Source organism: Nicotiana tomentosiformis, chromosome 12, assembly GCF_000390325.3.
Source record: "Nicotiana tomentosiformis chromosome 12, ASM39032v3, whole genome shotgun sequence".
Taxonomy (NCBI): Eukaryota; Viridiplantae; Streptophyta; class Magnoliopsida; order Solanales; family Solanaceae; genus Nicotiana; species Nicotiana tomentosiformis.
This window is the reverse complement of record NC_090823.1, coordinates 129,765,036-129,789,449: the sequence shown is the minus strand read 5'-3', so window position 1 is coordinate 129,789,449 and position 24,414 is coordinate 129,765,036. Positions and strand designations below refer to the sequence as shown.

At 35.1% G+C, this 24,414-nt stretch overlaps 3 protein-coding genes across 3 annotated transcripts; all 3 read right to left on the bottom strand.

Moving 5' to 3' along the window:
* Positions 1 to 6,626: 6,626 nt before the first annotated feature.
* Positions 6,627 to 7,428, bottom strand: LOC138903394 (protein MAIN-LIKE 1-like). Its single transcript, XM_070191366.1, has 2 exons — positions 7,039 to 7,428; positions 6,627 to 6,692 (listed from the first exon to the last, which is right to left on the bottom strand). Exons 1-2 carry the CDS (start codon positions 7,426 to 7,428, stop codon positions 6,627 to 6,629), a joined length of 456 nt encoding a protein of 151 aa, XP_070047467.1.
* A 6,377-nt stretch (positions 7,429 to 13,805) lies between these two features.
* On the bottom strand, positions 13,806 to 17,802 carry LOC104117527 (cyclin-dependent kinase inhibitor 5-like). The gene is made up of 3 exons (XM_009628589.4): positions 16,989 to 17,802; positions 14,385 to 14,588; positions 13,806 to 14,282 (listed from the first exon to the last, which is right to left on the bottom strand). Exons 1-3 carry the CDS (start codon positions 17,480 to 17,482, stop codon positions 14,213 to 14,215), a joined length of 768 nt encoding a protein of 255 aa, XP_009626884.1. The 5' UTR covers positions 17,483 to 17,802; the 3' UTR covers positions 13,806 to 14,212.
* A 3,132-nt stretch (positions 17,803 to 20,934) lies between these two features.
* Positions 20,935 to 22,817, bottom strand: LOC138903393 (uncharacterized). The gene is made up of 3 exons (XM_070191365.1): positions 21,935 to 22,817; positions 21,514 to 21,836; positions 20,935 to 21,450 (listed from the first exon to the last, which is right to left on the bottom strand). Exons 1-3 carry the CDS (start codon positions 22,815 to 22,817, stop codon positions 20,935 to 20,937), a joined length of 1,722 nt encoding a protein of 573 aa, XP_070047466.1.
* Between the last annotated feature and the right edge of the window lie 1,597 nt (positions 22,818 to 24,414).

Sequence of the window (24,414 nt, the reverse complement as noted above, 5' to 3'; positions counted from 1 at the left end):
CTTAAAAGGAATAAAAATCACAACAAAGCAAAACAAAATTCGAATTCTGACCCATTTTATGCACCTGGACTATTATCCTAACACAAAATTATGGAATTTCAAATCCTAACTAATCTAAACATGCTAAACATATGAAGGAACACACTATCAGTCAACTGCTGATGCATCATTAAACAAGCAATTCAAATGACAATTTAGCAAATTCAACTAAATATAATTAAAACTAAGCTAAAACAATGCCTTAATTAACCTAAATCTAAACTATAATATGTAAAACAACAAACAGAAAAATCTAGCAGTAAATCGTGCAACTAAGCCAAACAAATATGAAAGAATGGAAGGAAGGACTACCTATTAACGACACCATTATTGGCTTCAAACAATCCGGGCAGTGGTCGATATTGTCACACGAGCACTGATTCAAGCTCGAAAGGCAGAAACAGTGGCTGCACGTAAGGATAATGACCATAGCTCGGCCGGAGAATCGAATGTAAAAAGATGGAGGAAGAAGGAACCTCGGCACATCAGTGAGGATTTTGCCAACAACTTGGGGACTCCCAAATGCCACGAAACAAATATCAATTGATAGCTTTCAACCAAAGCCGTCAATTGATGCAAGTTGTAGCACAAGATCGACCCGGATTTAAAAAGAAAAATCAAATAGGGCACGAACTAGGGTTTCTGGGGGTTCTAAGATCTGAAATTGGTAAGGTTTGGGTGGTTTTCTGGGGAAATTGATGGAGGATTAGGGAGTTATGAGGATTACGTGGTGTAATTTTGGGGTGGTTTGGTGGTGGGCCGCCGCCATGGGCGATTTCCGGCGGCGGCAGATGGTGAAGAAGAGAGAGGGGTAAGGGAGATGAATTTTGGGGGTCTCTGGGGTTTGGGTGGTGTCCTAATTCAGACAATCATAAAGGGGAGGGGGATTCAGTTGCGAGCCATTGGATCACATTACATCAATGGCTGAGATTGAAACAAGGTGAAACGACATCGTTTGGGTTAATGGGGGGGGATCGGATTTTTAAAGATTTGGGCTGGGCAGGTGGAGAGCAATTGGGCCGACTGAAGTGCAAAATATATTGGTCCAATACGAATAACATCCCAGCTTTTACTCTCTTTGTTTCTTTGTTTCTTTTTCTCTTTTTTTGACTTTAAATCCTAACTAATTAAAACCTAAATTGAGTCCTAAATTAATCTAATTTGTAAGCCTAATTATCTATTTCTACCACTTAAATAATTAATTAACTTTAAAACTAATGAAAGAAAATTACTAATTTAAAACTAAAAGCTAAAAATGTAAAAATGACCATTACTTTTTGTGAATTTTGTTTAATAATGTAATCAACTCATGTAATTAAATCCTAAATGCAATTAAAACCTAACATGCTATATAATGAAGATTTGGACATTTTTTGGTATTTTCTTATAATTTTAAAATGTTAAATATGCAACTAAATGCAAACAACAATTAACACGAAATTCCTAAAAAAGCAAATTCTATGAAAATTAAAATAATTAAAACAAATCTATTTTTGCGAATTTTTTAGGAGTATTTTTAGTTGGGCAAAAATCACGTGCTCACAGCTGCCCCTCTTTGCTCAAAAACACGAAGAGTTTTCGGGCAAAGATAAAGTGAGCAATTACGAACAATTTTTGTCCGTTTGACACTCCATTTGTAAGCATTTTGAAAGAGTTTGACTGAACCTTGCTTCAGAGGTTGCCTACATATCCTTGGCTATAAAGAAATCAGGTTAGTGTAGTTCTGAAAGTCTTGGTAGCTGGGACTACCGGGAAGCTGTGATTTCACAGTTGTTGCTGCTGTTGTTGCTGCTTGCTGAGCTCCTTATTACACCAAAGTCAAAAATGAAAAAGACTAACTAAGCATATCAGTTACGAGTTACAAGATTCCTATCTATAAGTCTTCTGAAGCTTGATCGTGAGTCTTGACTGGTTCTTCACGCAGACTCTGATCTGAATCTTGATGCTTGCTAGCTGCAGGTGCTAGTTCATTCTTCTTCAGCTTTTCAAATCAAGAGGGGACATGCAAAGTTTGTGACTTCAATCATGTCTTGAGAAGTCCACATCTTTTCTCCACTTCTGCACTTTGGTTGACTTCTTTTTTTTTTTCCTTTTTTTATATTCTGAATTGAGACTTATTCTTATGGTCGTCTCGAACCCTATGCCTCAAGGTATAACCTGCTTAGGCACCAAAACAAACAAACGAATGAAATTTTCTGCCCCAGTTTTCACTAGGAAAAGTTCATGAGTTATTGGTAACAAAACTCTATACTACTTCATTATTGAAAATAATAAAAGGTCGGGATCGGTGTACCCTGAGAAAACAGGGACTAGGGAGTGGAGACCCTATATCTAAAATGAAAGTAACTAGGGAGTGGGACCCTATGTTGGAAAAGCGACTAGGGAGTGGAGACCCTATGTCTAAAAATCATCAACTAGGGAGTGGAGACCTTATGTCTAAAAATCATCAACTAGGGAGTGGAGACCCTATATTGGAAAAGCGACTAGGGAGTGGAGACTCTATGTTGGAAAAGCGACTAGGGAGTAGAGACTCTATGTCTAAAAATTACCAACTAGGGAGTGGAGACCCTATGTTGGAAAAACGACTAGGGAGTGGAGACCCTATGTCTAAAATAACATCAACTAGAGAGTGGAGACCCTATGTTGAAAAAGTGACTAGGGAGTGGAGACCCTATGTCTAAAATACAATCAACTAGGGAGTGGAGACCCTATGTTGGAAAAGCGACTAGGGAGTGGAGATCTTATGTCTAAAATAACATCAACTAGGGAGTGGAGACCCTATGTTGGAAAAGTGACTAGGGAGTGGGGAGTGGAGACCCTATGTTGGAAAAGCGACTAGGGAGTGGAGACTCTATATCTAAATTAAAATCAACTAGGGAGTGAAGACCCTATGTTGGAAAAACGACTAGGGAGTGAAGACCCTATGTCTAAAAATCATCAACTAGGGAGTGGAGACCCTATGTTGGAAAAACGACTAGGGTGTGGAGACCCTATGACTAAAAATCATCAACTAGGGAGTGGAGACCCTATGTTGGAAAAGCGGCTAGGGAGTGGAGACCCTATGTCTAAACATCATCAACCAAGGAGTGGAGACCCTATGTTGGAAAAGCGACAAGGGAGTGGAGACCCTATGTCTTAAAATAACTTCAACTAGGGAGTGGAGACCCTATGTATAAAAATAAATTCAACTAGGGAGTGGAGACCCTATGTTGGAAAAGCGACTAGGGAGTGGAGACCCTATGTCTAGAAAAAATATCAACTAGAGAGTGGAGACCCTATATTGGGAAAGCGATTAGGGAGTGGAGACCCTATGTCTAAAAATCATCAACTAGGGAGTGGAGACCCTGTGTTGGAAAAACGACTAGGGAGTAGAGACCCTATGTCAAAAAATCATCAACTAGGGAGTGGAGACCCTATGTTGGAAAATCGACTAGGGAGTGAAGACCATATGTCTAAAAATCATCAACTAGGGAGTGGAGACCCTATGTTGGAAAATGCAGGTAGGGATTGGAGATCCTATACTACCATGATTTGAACTTTTTATTCTTCTTTTTTTATTATTAAGGGAATGAGTAAAATGCGGGAAATAATTTGAAGAAGACTTCTCCTCCTTTTTTTTGGAGTCGTTGTTGCGGTAGAGCTATTTTAGTCTCCATGCGGTTTCGTTTGGTTGCACTTGCTTCTTGCAAGGTTGCTTTTGGATTGCATCAGTTTCCTGTTTCTCAAACAAAGAACAATTTGTTATTTTGAAACAGAGGTCGGTTTTGTGGCCTTGATTGTTTCAATCACTTGATCCCGGCCCTTTCAACTGGAACCGGTTGTTTCCTGAATACCGATTGCATTTCTGACCCTGTAGAACTTCTGGCCTTTCCAGACTTTGCCATAACGGTTGGTCGCGTGGGACTCAACCTTTCAACTTTATTTTGCCTTTGTAGGCATTTGACTTTGATTTCCTTTCTTTTGGGGAGTTTTTGATTTCGAAGCATTGGCCACCATGGCCAGTCGGGGTCAACTTGATGCCCCTGCCGAGATTGGGTGCCTTTTTGCATGTTAGCTCGTATCAAGCGATAATCCTGTAAATCAGTCTTGCCATCCTTTCTTTGTCTTAGTTTCGGAACAGAGTTAGACCGAAAGGGATTCAAAGAAAAACAAACATTGGAATGGACAAATGAATTTGGACAAGAGGTATCTCTTTCGGGGAAAGGAAAGAAGGACTTATCTGGAGTGCATGCGGACTTCAATGAACATGACATGCCTCTTGGACTGGATGCCTGATCTATGTAAACTGTCCAACTCTCAGAAATTCATCACAACTTTGCTTTGAAACCGAGAAACCTTGCCCAGGACTGTGCCGATGACAGTGACTGTGAGGATCCTTTTATTTTCGATCAGTGGTGCCCTTTGCGAGTTTTCACCTGTTGACCTCTCTCATTTCTCTTCTCACCATCATCTTATAGTGCTATTTGCAAGTTTTCACTAATAAGTCTCTCTCATTTTCAATGTCTCTGCTTACCATCGCCTTATGGTACTCGTGAGGGTTTTCACCAATAAGACTCTCTTATTTCATTTCTTTCATTTTGTTGTATCAGATCCAAGTAATTGTATTTCGAACCTCTTTGTCGATTGATCAGAAGGATTTGAACAGGGTTTTGGGGTAAAAAGCATTTGGATTAAATTACAACCTTGGAACCTTTCAGGCGAACCACATCGCCGAACCATTATAACTTCCGCCTCAGTTTCAACTTTTGGGGGAATTTGGATTTTTATTTTGGTATGACTGAATCCCAGAGAGAGGCTACCTACGTATCCTTTTGGAATCAAGTCGAATGTAGTTCAAGGAACTTTTATTTTTGTTTTTTTTCTTTACAATATTTTCAGGTTCCAAAGAGGGTAATTAAAGAAAGGGAACCGGCTCAAAGGGTTTGCAAGGGTTGGTAGTGTTTAGGTAGCGAGAATGAAAACCTTCGTCATCCCAATCGGAGAGTATTAAAGTTTCGAAAAGGGTCAAACATAATATCTCTTGACCGCATCTGCATTGACAGCTGTTTCAGGGTCATTTCCTTCAATGTCTCCCAAGTACAACGCTCCTTTCGGAAACAGTTTTCTTATAATGTATGGACCTTCCCAATTTAGAGCAAATTTTCCTTTTGCTTCCTCAAGATGCGGGAGAATACGTCTCAGAACGAGTTGTCCCACCTCGAATTTCCTGGGCCGCACTTTCTTGTTGTAGGCACGGGCCATTCTTTGTTGGTACAACTACCCGTGGCAAACTGCAGCCATTCGCTTTTCATCAATCATAGTTAGTTGTTCCAACCAGGTCTTGACCCATTCATCATCCTCGATGTCAGCCTCAACAATGATTCGAAGAGAGGGAATTTCAACTTTTGTAGGTATTACGGCTTCAATGCCATAAACCAATAAGTAAGGCGTGGTCCCGACTGATGTGCGCACGGTTGTGCGATATCCAGATAATGCAAAAGGCAACTTTTCATGCCATTGTCTAGAACTTTGAATCATTTTCCTAAGGAGCTTCTTGATATTCTTGTTTGCAGCTTCAACGGTGCCATTAGCTTTGGGCCGATAAGGGGTAGAGTTACGATGCGCAATCTTAAATTGTTCGCATATCTCCCTCATCAAGTGGTTGTTCAAATTTGCAGCATTGTCTGTAATGATAGTTTTAGGAATACCAAAATGACAAATAATGTTGGAATTCACGAAGTCCACCACCGCTTTCTTGGTGGCGGCTTTGAAAGTGACTGCTTCAACCCACTTTGTGAAATAATCAATGGCAACTAAGATGAATCTATGCCCATTACCTTGTGCAAATTGTCTTGTCATTGGTAAATTGATAATAATCTGATTTATGTTGAAATTGGGAGCCTGTGGCTATTGCCAGACGGATTATAAAATAAAATGTGGGCACGAGGTGCTGTGAGTAAATAATAAGGATATTGGCACGTGAATTGTCCGTGCAGTTGTGATATGAAATGAGGACACGAGGTGCCGGGAAATAATATGATTTAATGATGGGCACAAAGTGCCGTGGAAATATAAAAAATGGGTTGAGACCCGTGTTTACGAAAAATATAAAATTGGGATGAGACCCGTATAATTTATGATTTTGAAATGAGGTGCCACATGGTGATTTTTTAATTTGAAAGAAGTATATTTATAGAACACTATGTTACAGTTATATAAGTAATAATACCAGAAAATATACTAGGGCCTCGTGCCGCCCGGCGTATGGAACGTACCGACCGCCAGCTCGATGAATGGGATTCCCAATGAAAAGTCGGGTAACGCGGCGGTACCAGGGCATATACTCATGAATAGTATCCGTCCGGCTCTGTGAAGGGGAGGGGCTGAATCAGGTCAGCTCGCCGGTCCCAAGTATCGACCTGTGCCTCTAGCCATGCCACATATGCGTCGTCCACCCTGGAACGATCATCCCGCTGATAATGTGTGGGCTCCCATGTGGGCCCTCTCGGTACAAGCTGCGGACGGCCAAACTGGCGAAGTACCCGCTCCGTGGCATGATGCTCCACAATATCGAGGCACATCAGCGGGACGGAAGTGCTCCAAATCAGTCAGCCGGCTGAGCAATAATCGGGCAGGCCACTTATCAAGTCGTCGCTGTATGGCGTCCAGATGAACTATTAAATAACAACAGAAAACGTGAGTATGCGCAACACATGAAGCTATACCAAGTAAACTTAGGTATACATTTACCTATACGCCCTCCAGCATATCCAACAAATCCCTGCAAAGGGGGAGATTATGCTGAGCCTCGTAGATATGTACGTATCCCCGTCGGAGAACCCACCTCCTAGCTAGAGGGAGAAACGGAGGTGGTACATCCAGAGGTAATGGTGGTAGAGGTGGTTGCAACTGCAGGAATCGCTCCTAGGCCCAAACCTAACATACAAAGTTGACGTAAAATTTAAGATAAATTTTTACTAGATATGTTATAATGAATAGAGTATTCAAATACGTTGTCACCTGTAGCAACGGCAAAAATCCACATACGTCATGTTGGGTGCCCATGCTCGCCCGGAACATCTGCTTGTACAAATAGGTAAGAACATCAGCACCCCAGCTGTACTGGGGTAAATCATCTAGCCGCTGAAGATGATGAAGAAATCTCAAGCTGACTAGGTTCCCCGAAGTGTTCGGGAACAAGACCCCTCCAAATATAAGGAGCAGCAGCAACCTCGTATACCGGTGAATATGTATATCATTTGTCTCACCAGTGATGTCGGGGTGCAATATCTCCAAATGATGTCGAATAGCTGTCAAACTCATGCGACTGGCCCCTGAGTGTGCAGTCTCATCCTGTGGCCTGAAACCAGTGAGCTGCTGCAGCATGTCCAAATACTGCCCACGCGTCATCTCTCTCATGGCCTAAGGAAGTGCAACGGGCAGTCCATCAACGGGCAGCCCAGATAAAACCTCCACGTCCTAGCAGCGTGATGGTGGACTCGCCAATGGGCAGGTGGAATGTGTGCGTCTCCGGTCGCCACCGCTCTATCAGGGCCGTGACCAAAGACCAGTCGAGCTGCAGCCGCCCGATCTTCAAAATCCTGTAGAAGCCCGTAACCCGCATGCGCTGGACTATACAGGGATGGAGATATCTGTCCTTCATAAAATCCCATATGTCATCCACTCTCCTGGCGCGAAGAGTCTGGGCCAGTAATTCTCCCTCCCATACGTGGGCGAACCTATGATCGCCATGTAACACTAATAGCTCATCGCAAAAAGGTCCGGGATGTATAGGCGGCACGTCCATGTTGTCTACTGTAAATTAAAGAACATTAATTGTATGTTTGTTCTGTAAATTAAATAATTAATTTTTATAGTTATACAATATTTAATTGGACAAAGTATATATTTATGGGTTCCATGCTTGATATTTGAGGCCCAGTAGCACCAAGCTATCCTGAATTCTTGTATGTGTCAATTTTATTATTTTACATGTTAGTTTCATAATTTTGTATGTTTGTTCTGTAAATTAAATAATTATTTTTTATAATTATACAATATTTAATTGGACAGAGTATTAATATATGGGTTTCAGGCTCGATATTTGATGCCCAGTAGTACCAAGCTATCATGAATTCTTGTATGTGTCAGTTTTATTATTTTACATGTTAGTTTCATAATTTTGTATGTTTGTTTTGTAAATTAAATAATTATTTTTTATAATTATACAATATTTAATTGGACAAAGTATTCACATATGGGTTTCAGGCTCGATATTTGAGGCCCAGTAGCACTAAGCTATCCTGAATTCTTGTATGTGTTAGTTTTATTATTTTACATGTTAGTTTCATAATTTTATATGTTTGTTTTGTAAATTAAATAATTAATTTTTATAATTATACAATATTTAATTGGACAGAGTATTCACATATGGGTTTCAGGCTCGATATTTGAGGCCCAGTAGCACCAAGCTATCATGAATTCTTGTATGTGTTAGTTTTATTATTTTACATGTTAGTTTTATAATTTTATTTGTTTGTTTTATAAATTAAATAATTACTTTTTATAATTATACAATATTTAATTGGACATAGTATTCACATATGGGTTCTAGGCTCGATATTTGAGGCCAAGTTGCACCAAGCTATTGTGAATTCTTTTATGTGTTAGTTTTATTATTTTACATGTTAGTTTCATAATTTTATATGTTTGTTTTGTAAATTAAATAATTAATTTTTATAATTATACAATATTTAATTGGACAGAGTATATATCTATGGGTTCAAGGCTTGATATTTGAGGTTCAGTAGTACCAAGCTATCCAGAATTCTTATGTGTGTCAATTTTAATATTTTACATGTTAGTTTTATAATTTTATATGGAGAAAAAGCCCAAAATCATACATTATCTTTGGGTTTAGACTCAAAGTCATACATATTCTTTCACATGGAGCACTAATAGTCCATTTACTTTAACAAAGTGATGCACTTTTAGTCATAACAATGAGAAAAAGCTCAAAACCATATATTATCTTTGGCTTTAGACTTAAAGTCATACATATTCTTCTACATGGAGCACTAATAGTCCATTTACTTTAACAAAGTGACGCACTTTTAGTCATAACACTAAATACATTTTAATTTTTAACAGAAATCTAAGATCTGACAAAATATATGTTACATTTATTTTCTTGTTTACCGAAAGAAAGAAAGATGACAGATTTATCTAGATAGTAAATAATAAATATACATAAAATTTACTTACTATTTATCTATTTACTATTTATTTACTATACGTAAAATATATATTTACTAAGAAATGTTAAACACTGTTAATTTTTATTTGCAATGATTGTTATCTAGATAACCTCAAATGTTATCTAGATTTTTTTATTATATACATAAAATTTATTTTTATTTTATATATATTTATTATACATTGACTCCCCTTAAAATAAAAAAATTAATAAATATATATTTATTTTATGTCAACGTATAGTAAATATTATGTATATAATAAAAAATCTAGATAACATTTGAGGTTATATAGATAAAAATTATGGCAAATAAAAATTAACGGTGTTTAATATTTCTTAGTAAAATATATATTTTACGTATAGTAAATAAATAGTAAATAAATTCTATGTATATTTACTATTTGCTATCTAGATAAATCTGTTATCTTTATTTCTTTCGGTAAACAAGAAAATAAATGGAACAAATATTTTGTCAGATCTTATATTTTTGTTAAAAATTAAAATGTGTTTAGTGTTATGACTAAAAGTGCACCACTTTGTTAAAGTAAATGGACTATTAGTGCTCCATGTGGAAGAATATGTATGACTTTGAGTCTAAAGTCAAAAATAATGTATGATTTTGGACTTTTTCTCAATTTATGACTAAAACTACTTTGTTAAAGTAAATGGAGTATTAGTGCTCCATGTGAAAGAATATGTATGACTTTGAGTCTAAAGCCAAAAATAATGTATGGTTTTGGATTTTTTCTCATTTTATATGTTTGTTTTGTAAATTAAATAATTAATTTTTGTAAATTGGACAGAGTTTGTGTTTGATCTATCAATATAAGAGATACTTAAACTACAAGGATACTACGCCAAAAGGCTCTACATTTTACTACGCTAAAAGGGCACTATATTACTAGTCTTTAAACAAATAAATAATCTAAACTAGATAAAAATAACAATAAATTTAATCACAAAACATTCACGAAAATACATATAAAACAGTAAAAGAAATTTATTAAATATTTTTATTAACAAATAATAATGATTTCTCAATTTTTACATATTTTTTTAGAACACTAATATCTTAGTTCGGATAAAAATAACATACTAGTTTAATCGCAAAAAAAATACAAAATAACATGGAAACACATTCAAAACAACTAATATGCATTATTTATACGAGTTTCGACATAAACTAAATCGGAATACCTCGATTTATGTTTTTCGGAAAGTTGATAAATTGAAAATTTGAGTCCGAAACAAGCAAACCACAACAATAGAAGGCTTGGCTAGGATGTGGGACCTACAATCTTGTTGTTTTGTGTGACGGGTGAGGTCCACTCAGATTTTTTTTGGAGAAATTTTTTTTTGTGGTTGGGGGAGGGGGGAGCGCTTCTGATTTTTAAAAAAATGGGGGAAGGGGACTGGTTTTAATCGTGGGGAAGAAGGGAGGGGACTGTTTTTATCTATGTATAGCGCGGTATATAATAGCGCTATACATATAACGTTTTTATATACCGCGCTATGCATGGGCTGTTAACGTGGTTTATAAGGGCGTTATACATGTATAACGCTCTTTTAAAGAGCGTTATACCTTAACATCCGTTAAGGTATAGCGCTTTTTAAAAAATCGTTATATATAATTAGGTAACTCTTTTTTTTTTTTTACACGCATTTCTTTTTTTTTTTTGTCAAAACCACAAATGGGTTCTGAACTCTATTTGAGGAGCAATAACTTTTCTAAAAAAACTATTGAAAAGGGAAAATTGGAAGGCTGTCATTTCAAATCAGGTAACAAACATTAATTGCTTATGACCAGTGCACACCGCACAACACAATCCAAACTAATATGGCAGCTCTTTGTAAGAGGGCACATGAAATTTGTGCAACATATTGCCATGTGTTGCTACAATGACACACTTCAAGAAAGCAACACATTGAATTACACTAACAACAAATTTGGTGTAATCCCGCAGGTGAAATCTCAGGAGAATAGTATATACATAAACTTTATTTTTTCCTGTGAAAATAAAATATAGATAAATTATTTTCGATATACCTTCACAACATAGATGAAAAGCGACACTAAATTATATTCTTTAAATAGAATTCACATCATGAAAGAGGTTCATTTGGGAGTTTTTTATATATATATATATTGTCTGTGTAACTTAATTAGTTTTAAAATATTGTTCATCTTATTTTATTATAGGCGATCACTCAGGTATAGTTATGTTTTATGCAACCTAATAATATCGGCACAAAAAAAAATAGTTTCTTTTGGGTGCAGAGGAAGACAATATCTGACCTTAGTACTGTTCATGATTGCCAGATGAGCACAAATCTCCACATTGTGACTTCATCCCCTTACCCTCTTCTACAGTTAACTTCCAAAACCTATTGCAGAAGTGGGCTACACTTGTCTCCACTTTCCATTAAAACAACCAAAATATTTCCAAAATGAGAAGAATCTTAAAGAGTGAAAAACAATTCTTAAAGAGTGAAAATGTTTCACCTAAATTATGTGGGTTCTAGCCTCATATTTAAGTCTAGCTAGGGTTGTTCTAAAGATCACAAAGGACATGAATAAATTTAAAAAAGAAAACCACATATAACTTTGGGTCACTGTATCGTTGACATTGACAAATCGACTCAAAATTACTCTTAACTTTAATAGAGTTTCAACCTGAAATATAATAGAGGATATTTCAAATCATAATCTAAGGTAGAAAGATAAATTTGGACTGTTTTCCTTGATTTTGACACAAAAAATTTTTAGTCCACGTTGGAGTTTCGTTAAAGTTAGAGATAAATATGAGACAATATGTAGCAAGAATAATTGACCTAAAATATAATGGAATGGTAAGTGCCAAGAAGTGAAAAGCAAACTTATTATGGGAGGCAATATTTTCAAACAAGAAAGAACCATTGGTTAAAAAGCTAGTCAAATGGCCACTTAAGAATAAAGAGGAAGATTTTAAAGTAATATTCCCATGTTTGTAATCTAGCAAAGAGGGTTATTGGGAATTGAAAAATCCTCAGTTTCACATAATAATTGATTATGCTATTAAAGAAATATTTCACATAATTGATGATGCCATTAAAGAAATAACATAACTCCACTATAATCCACCAACTACAATCCTCACTTTTTTCCTCAATACATCATTCAGATGCTTTTGCAAATTTACTTTAATAAAATATTTTAGACAATTTGTTGTCCAAAGGAATATGCTTTTTCACTCACCTCACTTCTACTTTTTAAGATTATTTTCAGCAATGGTGAAGGGACAAGAGGCTGCCTAACTTTCTAACCTTATTTTCTTGGGATTACTGAAGAAAGCACATTCTGTGTCCTTTGATTACTAGGTCTGTTGCTTTTAGTCTTGTCAATTCTTTCGGCACAATTAGTGCATCAAATATAAATGAAAGTCAATACACTCTATTCATTGTAAATTTGTAACAATAAAATCTATTCAATAAGGTGATTTTACTAGTATGGTAAGTAGAATATAATAATTTTATTATATTCTAATGAGTAAAACAGTATAACTTTACTATTAAGCGTCATTTGGTTTGAATACAAGTTAATGTTGGATTAGTTATATTGTGATCAGTTATCCTGGTATTATCTTATTGACTGTTTGGTATGTTGTATTAATTTTGGAATTGTCAAATTTTAATGTTTTATCCTGGGATTACTATTTCCAGATATAAGTTATCCCGATAATTTTTAATCATGGGATAACTTATTCCAGGATTAGTTACCAAATAAAGAATAAGGTAGTAACCAAACAAGGGGATAAGGCGATAATAAATTTTTATTTCAGAATTATTTTTGTTTATCCATCATGCCAAACGACCCCTTACCGTTATTATCAACATTTCACTTCATCAAAATATCCCTTCACTTCTTATCCTTCATCAGGTTAGTTCCATTTGCAAGAATTACTAGAATATTTCCCAATTTTCTCCCTCTTTATGTTCAAGGTTACAACAAAATGGCATCCATTGTTAGTCCCTATTTGAGTAATAGGATAGTGGAAAAGGACAAGAATGAGAATATTTTGTTTCTTATAGGGAAGAAGGGGGTAAATAAACAGTATAACTCTAACTAATCTTCAGTCTCCACACAACACAATTCAATTCAGTTCATCAGACTTGTCTCATTTCTTTCATTATTTCAAGCACTGCCCACCACTGCATTAAAATTTCATCAAATTCTTATAAAGTCTTTCCCTTTTTTGCATTTTCAGTTTGTGAACAAAATTTGCAAATCAATCATATAGAACTGCTGTACCAGTAATACAGAAAAAGTTCAACAGATAGACATGATAAGCAGGCAAAGAAAAAGAATCTTCCAACACATGCCCACCAAACAAAGAGAAACCCCACCATTTTCTCACAAGCTACTGAAAAATGGCAGGACAATAGCAAGTTGAGACAGTGAAAGATACATTGTCTCATATATGGAGAAACAAGACAAAATCCAACCATACATTTTCTCAGAACAAGATAGAGAAAAAGACAGTGATCAAGAAGGTAAACTTTAAAGCTCAATTTATTCATAATATTGACAAGAAAGTTTGTTCTTGGGGGGGGATTACATGATAATAGAAACAAAGATTAGTAGACTTATCTCCTGTACTACTAAGACTAAGTCTAAGTCTAATTAGTACAAGTTACAACACTATGACTACCACAACCCCTTCTCTGTTAGACAAAGGATCTCCTTATGTTTGTTGTGTAAATTCACAAACTCTGTTATGTTACAGATCATTAGTCTACAGGTTTAGAACATGCTGCCCTAAATTCTTTACAGGGGTGACTGGAACAAAATATCACCATCACCAATTAGGACCAAAAATCCTTGCTCTTTTTCCTACCTTTTATCTAGACCTAAGATCAAACAAGAAAATGCAGGACAAGTCGATACCATAATGTCCATATCTAACGATCTACTTTCTCCCATTCGTAACGTCCAGGGAGTGGCTTGTCGTTCACTGGATCGAAGTTGTACCTGCATACCATTTAAAAACACGGTCAATTTGAAGAAGGGGATGTATATGTCAGTGCAATTGAGAACCGGCACTTAAAATATGCGAGTCGTGCAAATTCATACTTCTCAATGAACTGTCTCTGCTGCTGCTCTTCTGGACCACCAAAAAAGTCATTCATTTCACGAGCTGTTGGGATAAGTCGACGTGTTGAATTTGGCACTCTGCTGTTATCTTCAGTTGCATTGGTAGGTCTTGTACTGGAACCAGGGGTTTGTATGTTATCCGCGTCCCGGATCAGACTGCAAGGTGTGCTCTCCCTAGTGGTCCTATTAGAGAAAGTGTAAAACCTCTTATTAGTAGCACTAATCAGAGTTATTAGTTCAAAATTTAAACCTGAATCTCAGGGATAGGCTTTGCAAGCCAAAGGTAAAAGACAGATAATATGAAACACACTTTTCATTGCAGCCAAAAATAAATATAAAAGAAAGAGATAAAATGAATAAAAATAATTCAATTAGTGGCTGTCAGAAAAGTTCCTCTTTCCTTCACCACCTCCACAAATAAAGAGGAAAAAAAGGCTTGCCTTTTTTCCTCCTCTTATCCATTCAATGCTCCAATCATATAGGGTATCCTACATTCATTTTCAATGGTAAATGTTCCCAACAATGATTGCAACTATTTAAAATTTAAGCAGAAATGGTATCAATATGCATGCACCATGCAGGTACAGACAATAAGCTTTTTTCACCAAGGAATTTTCAAGGACCATAAGATGTACAATGCCACTGTAAACATGTAGTAGTAGTGCAGCTATTTGTCATTTTGATAGGTATTTCTCTTTGGTAGGTAGAACAATCAGGAACTGAGTTCATCTAAGTACCTTATATCATACTCACTATGTCACATCAAATGCCATTTGTAGTTCGATAATTCATTCTTACAACAACAACAACAAACCCAGTGGATTCCCACGAGTGGGGTCTTGGGAGGGTAAGATGTACGCAGCCTTAACCCTACCCTGGAGGGCAGAGAGGCTGTTTCCGATAGAAACTCGACTAATAATTCAGTCTTACTGCAGAACAAAATTCATCAGCACCGTCATGTTGAGGGTGTTATGATCATGAATGGTGCAAAGGAAGATGGTATAATGAGCAATTTATCGAATGTTTGATAGTTAAAGCGGATTTTGGATGAGAAATAGCAGTAACCAAACCAGGAAACTTTTTTGCAAATTTTGATAAAACCACCAATTCTTGCTCTCACATGTAAGATGTCACCAGACACATCAAGAAGATAATACAGATATTTCATTCTTCTATTCAATTTCTACGCATGAAGAGGTGATTATGACACGGAACAAGAAAAAAAAGAGAGGAAAATTCTAGCATTTCAGGAAATCAGGGAATGGGGTGATTTTACTCCATTTAAAAGATGATTTTACTCCATTTAAAAGAACACAGACACACACACACACAATTTCTACGCATGAAGAGGCGATTATGACACGGAACAAGAAAAAAAAGAGAGGAAAATTCTAGCATTTCAGGAAATCAGGGAATGGGGTGATTTTACTCCATTTAAAAGATGATTTTACTCCATTTAAAAGAACACAGAGACACACACACAAAAAAAATTTCTACGCATGAAGAGGCGATTATGACACGGAACAAAAAAAAAAGAGAGGAAAATTCTAGCATCACAGGAAATCAGGGAATGGGGTGATTTTACTCCATTTAAAAGATGATTTTACTCCATTTAAAAGAACACAGAGACACACACACATACACACACACACAAAAGAGGCAATTTTCATGATAGGATTAATATATGGTGATATTGAAACCAAATGCAGAACATAAGCAAATTCTTAACAGCATGAAACAAGTCAGACTCTCAATAACCAAAAAGAAAAAAAAAAGGAAAATGAAAGGAAGAAAGCTGTGGAAAGTGACTTCACTTCTAAAAATTCCCTGTGAACCAATACGGCTAGAAGACAATTTTCATCTTGTGCATTTTCCACTTTTTACCGGTAAGCATTCATTACAAAGAAAAAAAGGATAAAAAGGAAACTACTTTTTGATTAAAATTAAAACAATGCAAGGAAAAAAACAAGAAGAAGCAAAAACCAACACTCTATTAATACTAAAGCACAAGAGAAAGAACCAAAAAAACAGGCAGTAATAAAATAATGTAATTTTTCAAGAAGGAAAATACCCTTCTATTGAAACTCAATTACGAAAAATCCAGACTAGAAAATTAACCAAAAGCTTTCAATTCTTAAAAAATTGGATTCTCTAATTAACCTATGAACAGAGCATAAACAGGATACTCAGCTAATCCTAACAAATTCAGCTAATTTCTTTCATAATTAAAAAAGAAATAACTAAAAAAAGACAAAAATTTAAACCTCCAACCCACAACCCAAAAAAGAAACATAAGGGGGTCAATTTTCAAAAAAGTGAAGATTTTTAGTACTCAGCTATGAACAGAGGATAAACAAGATACTCAGCTAATGTTAAAAACTGAGACAAACAAAAACAAATTCTTTTTTTAAACCAAAAATATATAAAGGAGGACGGGAATTTTCAAAAAAAGGAAAGATTTTTGGTAGAAATTTAGAACCCTCTAATCATTTCACAAAAAAGAGAAAAATAGTGACATGCATACTGGTTAAATTTAAGCAAATGGAAAAAATTATAAAAAAAGAAAAGAAAAGGAAAACCCACCTCTCTCTACCTTCAAATTCCAACAAATTCTCTCCAAATGAAGCTTCAACTCCCCCTTCACCGCAACTATTATGCTTAATTTCATTCTGGATTTCCTGTAAATTAATTTCCTCCTTTTTCTCTTCACCCAAACGCTCCTCTACAGACCCAGAATTCCAAGAATGCCCTTTCCTCAGCCTAGTAGAACTCGTCCTCGAACTCTGATTATTCTTTACAGGGTTTGGTAAATTAGGATCTTTCAAAGGGTATTTCTGTCTTTTCCCTTCATGGTTTGGTTTCTCTAACCTTCGGCTCCGCAGCTGAAGGTAGGACCCACCACCACCACCACCACCATCACCGCCGCTTCCGTTTCCGTTTGAGTTCGATTTCTGCAGGCGTTGAAGAGCTAGTGTTTTAGCTCTTGTACGGACACCAAGAGGTGATGACTGTGTGTGACTCACCTCTAAAAGAGCAACTTCGCCTGTAGTTTTTGACTTCCTCATGTACTTTCCCATTTCTCTTTCTGGTCCCCCTTTCTTTTTCCGTATGAAAAATCTTCTTCTCCCCTAAACTCTGCTAAGCTCTTCTCATGGAGCTACTAGCTTCAGAGAGAGAGAGAAGAGATGGGAAGAGAGAGAAAGTACAAAAAAAAAATCAGTTGTTGGTTAGAGGAAGAAGGAGGTTTTGCAGTTGTTGGTTGAAGAGAGAGAGAGAGAGTATTATATATATATATATACTGATATATATAGGAATACTCTGTTTGGAGTAAGGAAAGGGGAAGAAGAAGAAGAAAAATGACAAGTGAGGGAGGGTGGGGACTTTGGCTATGTACTTTTGATTATCTCATGATATGTTTCTTTCTTTTTAGTTTATCACCTCTCTCTTTTTTTCTTTCTTTTATATTTTATTTTATAAGGAATTTATTTGTTCTTAATTTTTCTTTTTCTTTTTTTATGCATGATAGTATATAATAACTGCTCATTTAGTATAAAATTAATGAGTAGATAGATATCAACTCTCCTAGAGTACCACCCTTCCCTTTAATTTAGTTTAGATACGACTTTATGTTTATGTATATTGTAGTCAGAGGTGTTCATAAAAATCGAAAAATCGATACTTTTTTTTGTTTAATTTGATTTTGAATTTTAAAATATGAATAAATTTGGTTTGGTTTTAGTTTTAATAAAAAAATAATTGAAAAAATCAAACCAAACCGATCATAAAAGTAGCTATTTATAATTTATTCTTCACTTATATATGTATGTTTTTATACAAAGTTCCGAAAAATGTATGGTGCATGTTAGTCGTTTGCACTTTTAGTCTAATCTTTTGCTATTATAATAATCTAGTTCTTTGTCTTTATATTCTAGTAGTAGTTTTCTTTTGCTAAGTAGGAGAATCTATTTCATGTTAAAAAAAAAGTATTTTTAATTGAGTCCTTAAATTATTCATCATTATTTGATTCAATTATCATCAATATATCTTGGTAACCGATAGATTTCTCAAAGAGCAATTGGTTTGATAGTGTTATGTTAAAAATGTAATCGTTGGCATATGTGCTTAGTAGTGTATGTCTCATCTTTAAAAAAATCAAAAAAGCTGACAAAAACCGAAACGATAAAAACTGACTTAATTGGTTTGGTTTGGTTTGGTTCCAATATTTAAAAAATATTGTATAAAAAATATCGAGAAAGAAGAGAGAAATAGGACTATTACATTCCTCACTGTGTAATAGTCTGCAAATATGGGATATAAATCGCACTAGGCAAGCCCTATGCGATAGGCTCGACCTAGAAGGCATTGAAGGAGGATTGATCCCAGATCATCTGTATGGATGACCGCCCTCCAAACCAACAGGGCCATCCCGAAGAGATGGATTGGTATTTCTTATCTTGGTTCCGCTCAACTCTCTCTTTAGAATTACCCTTATTTGAAAGCAGAAGAAGTAGTTCACTAACCTATTTGAGTACGACTATGCATCAAAAGAGAACACTCCATCTAGGCTATTTTTATAAAGGATATAATCGACAATTCGAATTTGTATATTATCCCTTTCATGCACTGGATCTAGCATGGCAAAATGGTTACTGTATTTATACTGTCCATTATTTCATATGTAACGACATGTCGAACTAAAATAAAAAAACCTTTTTTACTAGGTATAATCCGTTGGACACAGATGTAATTTTTTACTTTTTTGATTCCTTAGATTTTTTTTCCTATTCTTGGTGGTATTAAAATACCGACTTAGTCGTTCAAAAGTCAGACTGTTGTAAGCCCGATACTATTCTATTTACTTTCTCAAATGAGGAACTGATTTATTTTGCTACTGGGGTCATCCCTCACCTATGGTTCAGGAAAGGGGTTGACCGAAATGATTGTAACGAGACACACGAATAAAAGTGAATTAGATCTTACTAGAAAATAGATATATATAGATACTTAATGGTGTTTTGCCTAGTGGTTAATGAATTGAGAGGACAATCATAATATCCCACGTACAAATTTATCGAGGCAAAAAAAATGTACTATTAGGTCATTTTTGTTTGTCCGGCTAAATTTTGCCGGATAAAGTTACCTAATATTTATACTTGTGAAAGGTAACTGACATGTCTGACAACACCGTCAAATTAAATTTCTTGGTGAAGGACAAGAAAAGATTATAACTAATCACTATATGCGATCACGTAGTTGCACTTAAATGACTTGAATAATAGAGTGTGACACATAACGGTTTTGTTAGGCACTTCAGCCAAAGTTAATAAAGTTGGTATCCAATTCCACCGGGAAAAAAAAAATGAATTTAGCTATTAACTTTACCGTTAATATGTTGCTAAATTATTTATAGTTAAAAAAAATTATAATAATTTATTAATAATTAATTGCTAAATAAGATTAGCGATGATTTTTCTGTCGTTAATTCTTGTTTTATTAGCCGTGAACCTTATACATTTTCAATAAAAAGGGTATCCTAGCAACAAATTTTTACATTGGCAGCTCCTTTTGCATGGACACAATCAATCAATCTCAGCTTCACCTTTCTTTTCCATGTAAGTTGTCTTGTTGACGTCAATTGGCAACTAACCCAAAAATTGAGTGATGTTTTTGAACAATTCGGAAAGCTATATAAAGGATTAAAATCTCTGCGACCAAAAAGAGAGGGAGAAAATAAGAGGATAACAAAATATAGATATCGAATTAAAATTTGGGTCTAATTTAATCCTAAAAGTTAGCTTATTACGTGAATATTGTCTAAAACTATATAAGAATATCAAATAAGCATTGGGTCTAATTTAATCCTAAAAGTTAGCTTATTACGTGAATATTGTCTAAAACTATATAAGAATATCAAATAAGCATTACCCACCGATGTAAAAACTCAATACCATGCATATCCAAAACCGAACATCTGAAACATGTACAATATAAGATGAAAGATATATATATATACAGAGGCGGACCCAGAATTTGAGTATGACGGGGGCACCATTATCATTAGAGTATATTACCCAAAACTTTATTAGCTAGTAAAAGAATACATATAAACTCTAGGATAGACCAGTAAATAAGTAGCATATTCCACTATATAATATAAACTTACTAAGCAAAAAACTACAATAAAGTAAAAAGAGCTTACGCTTTGATTTCATCATACTCCCCAATTGACTCGCGAACACAAGCTCCAACTTCATCATACTCCCAAATTGACCTACGAACACAAATTTTAAAATAAGTATTCCAAAAAAAAAATATTGCACATCCTTGCGCACACATGAACTAAACTGGAATAAACTTTAAAATGTAAAACAAGCTTAGTGGCCTTAATAGCAATTCGCGACATACAAACGATAATCTACTATTGTCCCAAAAAGAGAACTAAAGAAGGCACAACTTAAATCAAAATACAAACTTCAATATTATAGAATATCTTTAATTGATACTAATATAACAAAAGTACATCATCCACTTATACTTGAACTCGACGCGTTCTCATACTCTGAAAACGGTCAATAATAGCATCATTGCTTACATTTGCAAATACTTCTTTTTCAAAGAAACAAACTAAACAATCATTTAAAAATGCATCACCAATGCTACTACGCAATTCATCTTTGATGTACTTCATGGATGAGAATGCTCTTTCTACCGTTGCAGTCGTGACAGGTAAAATTAGAATCAACTTTATAAGTAAATAAATTAGTGAATATGCCTCCACAAGATTTGCTTCAACCAACGCTTTTGCCAAATCACCAATTCCTTTCAAATCCGAGAATCTAGGGTCACCATGTTTCATGTGCAATATGAAAGTGTCAAGTTGGTGACTAAGATCTCGAAGCTTCAATTCACCAAACTCATCTGGATAATACTTGGCCAATGTCATTATTCTTTCCTTATCAAAATTAGCAAACGAATTAGCTGGATTCAAGCTAGCCATACCAAGAAGCAAGTTACCACTAACAACATCAAAATGACTGTTAAGCTCCTAAAGTTGCAAATCAATCACTGTGTAAAAATGCTCAATACGTAAGTGATGTGAATAAGTAACACTAGAAGGCCTACGCTTTGACTTTCCAGGAATATAGAATTCTTCCATATTGGGCACCAAAATGTCATGTTTAGCACAAAACAAAGAGACTTCATCCATTAATGATTTCCATCCTTCATTTCTCATTTGTTGCAACCTATCCTTTGTAAGGTTAAGAAATATCATGGCATTGACAATATCTTGCTCTTTCTTCTGTAAAGCTTTACTCAGCTCGTTCGACATCAATAATACCTTCAACATCAAGTGAAGCATGAACACAAATTCAAATGAATTAATTTTACTCAAAAAGACTTCTGCTTGCAATCTATCATTAGCCTCGGAACCTTCATATTCAATCACCCCAAGCACATGAACAATAGATGCAAAAAAAAAACAACAAAGTTATCTAATGTTTTACAATGTGATCCCCAACGAGTGTCACCTGGCCTTTGAAGCCCTCGTTCTTGATTTAATTCTTTCCCACTTTGAACTTCACCACTCTCTAGCAACTGCTCTAATAATTCTGCTTGATGGTCCCGAAGTTTATCTCTACGTTTAAAGGATACTCCAATCACATTCAAGACATTAGAAACTATAGCAAAGAAAGTTTTCACCTCCTTATATTTTTTAGCAACCGCTACAAGCGTCAACTGTAATTGATGAGCAAAACAATGAATGCAATGTGCCGAAGGAGTTTCTTGCAAAATCAAAGCTTTAAGACCATTCATTTTTCCTTGCATATTACTAGCTCCATCATACCCTTGTCCGCGTATTTTGGATGGACTTAATGAGTGTTTCATAAGCAAAGAAAGTATTGCTTCCTTCAAAGATTTTGCAGAGGTATCACCAACACGAACAAGACCAATAAATAGCTCGTTTACTTGGCCTTTTTTGTCAACATACCGCAAAGCGAGGGCCATTTGTTCATGGTGTGAAATATCCTTGGACTCATCAACTAATATCCCGAAATAATCCCCATCTAAATCATTGATTATAACTTTCACGGTTTCTTGTGCACAAGCACCCACAATGTCCTTTTGAATTTTTGGCGAAGTCATCATATCATTTTTTGGAGCATGTTTCAATATGACTCTATCCACTTGAGGGAGCCTCTTTGCAAGCCATTCCAAAAGCCCTAGAAAAAGGCCTTTATTTTTTGAAGAATCACTTTTATCGTGACCTCTAAAAGACAATCCAAAGTACAAGAGGAACCTTGCAACACCGATTGATGCATTTAAACGAATTCGGTGCTCATTTCTTTGTTTCTCAGATTGCTTATCAAAAGCAACTTGAATTGATTGGGATTGATGTGATAAGTCTAACATCTTGTTGAAACACTTGTGGTGGAGGCTATTTACTTGACCAACATGTAAAGCAAGTCTTTCCGAAGCTTTATTCCAAGCCTTAAAGCCCGTTTTTGTGAAAGAGTCACCCGTGCTTCCATGAAAATAATCATTTTTGAATAAATAACAACATAAATAAAATGCGGCATCTTTCTTCACACTATACTCCAATCATCTAGAACACAAATCTTTAAACCAACCCGGACTAAATTGACGTATTTTATTTCCGAATAAAGTCTTAGGAAACTTATGACCAACCGGTTGACAAGGTCCATTTTGAATGTATTATCTTCTTACTTCATCCCGTATTCTAGGACTATATTTATCAATGGGTACTCTCTCTCCAGGATCGGGATTGAGTAATTTCTCATTAAACTCCTCTATAAGATAAGAGGAATTGTTTCTATGAGTAGAAATTAGTTGAGAAGAATTAAACTTCGTCAAAAATACGTCCATCTCAATTCATAAGAACAAGAACTTCCTACAAAAAACGAATCCAATAAATTTAAGAGTCTATCAAGAATACAAACAAACACAATATAAATAGAGCAATACACCCCTTTTATCAAGAATAAAACAAATACAACTTATTGAATACTAATACTACAACTCTATAAAAGTACCACTTGATATCTTCACTAACATTTACTTGTAAATTCTAGCTATATTGCATAATTTAATTATATTTTAATACTTAATATTTTCACTAACCTTTAAATGTAGTGTTGGTTGCTAGCACAGTATAATTAAAATTGCGTGTCAAAATACTTAATTGACTTCTTTTTGTATATCAAGAATCAGAAACTTAAACATAAATTAAAAAATATGGAGACAGTCATTCTTAAACAACCATTCTTAAATAATTTGGAGCGTCTGAAAAATAGAAAGAGAAGCCATTCTTAAAGTTAAATAGCAAAAAATTAAGAGACCACTAAATTCCAGAGAAAATAGAAGCTCAACCTAAACAAAATTATTTGAATAATAGATTTGGGGTTTACCTAATTACCATTTACCAAGAATACCTTTACTGGAGATTCTTGAACCAAAATTTTTAAACCAATTGCTGCTCATTACATGATAACTCTGCACTATATATATCTTTATGAATATGTGAGTGTGTTCTCGAGTGTTTGATCAAGTTTATAGCTTCTGTAGTTCTGTATCTTGGCTGTTGTTTATTGACTTGATTTTAGTATTGTATTTATTTAGATAATGATTTAAACAAAAGCAGATGTCATTTGTTGTGAGCCCATATTTAAGCTTTCTACAGTTTTACTCTAATATCTTTAAAGAGGTCAAGTTGGTGGACTGGATGTAAATTAACATCCATCTCCAATTCTCCATGCTCTTAATCTCTTATAATTTATAAATAAAAAATAAGTTTCAAAGTAAGAGAAGCACTAATCAGAGATTTGATGCCTGCTATTTTTTCAAAGTAATGAGAGGAATTGAGATTGAGGAAGAAGGGTTCTCCATTTTGAAGTGAGAAGTAACTGCCTGAGAGATGAGTTAACGGGAGGCGAGCTTTGATTTTTGATTGAGGAAGAACCGAAGAAGTGAAGAACTGGAGAAGGGTTTA

Excerpts from the sequence above, each read along its gene's own strand:
- LOC138903394 (XM_070191366.1), bottom strand. The coding sequence starts at position 7,428 with ATGACGCGTGGGCAGTATTTGGACATGCTGCAGCAGCTCACTGGTTTC. Across the intron at positions 6,693-7,038 it reads GATTTTTGCCGTTGCTACAG|TTCATCTGGACGCCATACAG; the intron begins GTGACAACGTAT and ends GTTATTTAATAG.
- LOC104117527 (XM_009628589.4), bottom strand. The coding sequence starts at position 17,482 with ATGGGAAAGTACATGAGGAAGTCAAAAACTACAGGCGAAGTTGCTCTT. Across the intron at positions 14,589-16,988 it reads GAATTTGAAGGTAGAGAGAG|GACCACTAGGGAGAGCACAC; the intron begins GTGGGTTTTCCT and ends TTTCTCTAATAG. Across the intron at positions 14,283-14,384 it reads CAGAGACAGTTCATTGAGAA|GTACAACTTCGATCCAGTGA; the intron begins GTATGAATTTGC and ends AATGGTATGCAG.
- LOC138903393 (XM_070191365.1), bottom strand. The coding sequence starts at position 22,817 with ATGTTAGACTTATCACATCAATCCCAATCAATTCAAGTTGCTTTTGAT. Across the intron at positions 21,837-21,934 it reads ACGAGGGCTTCAAAGGCCAG|GTTCCGAGGCTAATGATAGA; the intron begins GTGACACTCGTT and ends TTGAATATGAAG. Across the intron at positions 21,451-21,513 it reads CAAAGCGTAGGCCTTCTAGT|GAGCTTAACAGTCATTTTGA; the intron begins GTTACTTATTCA and ends TTGCAACTTTAG.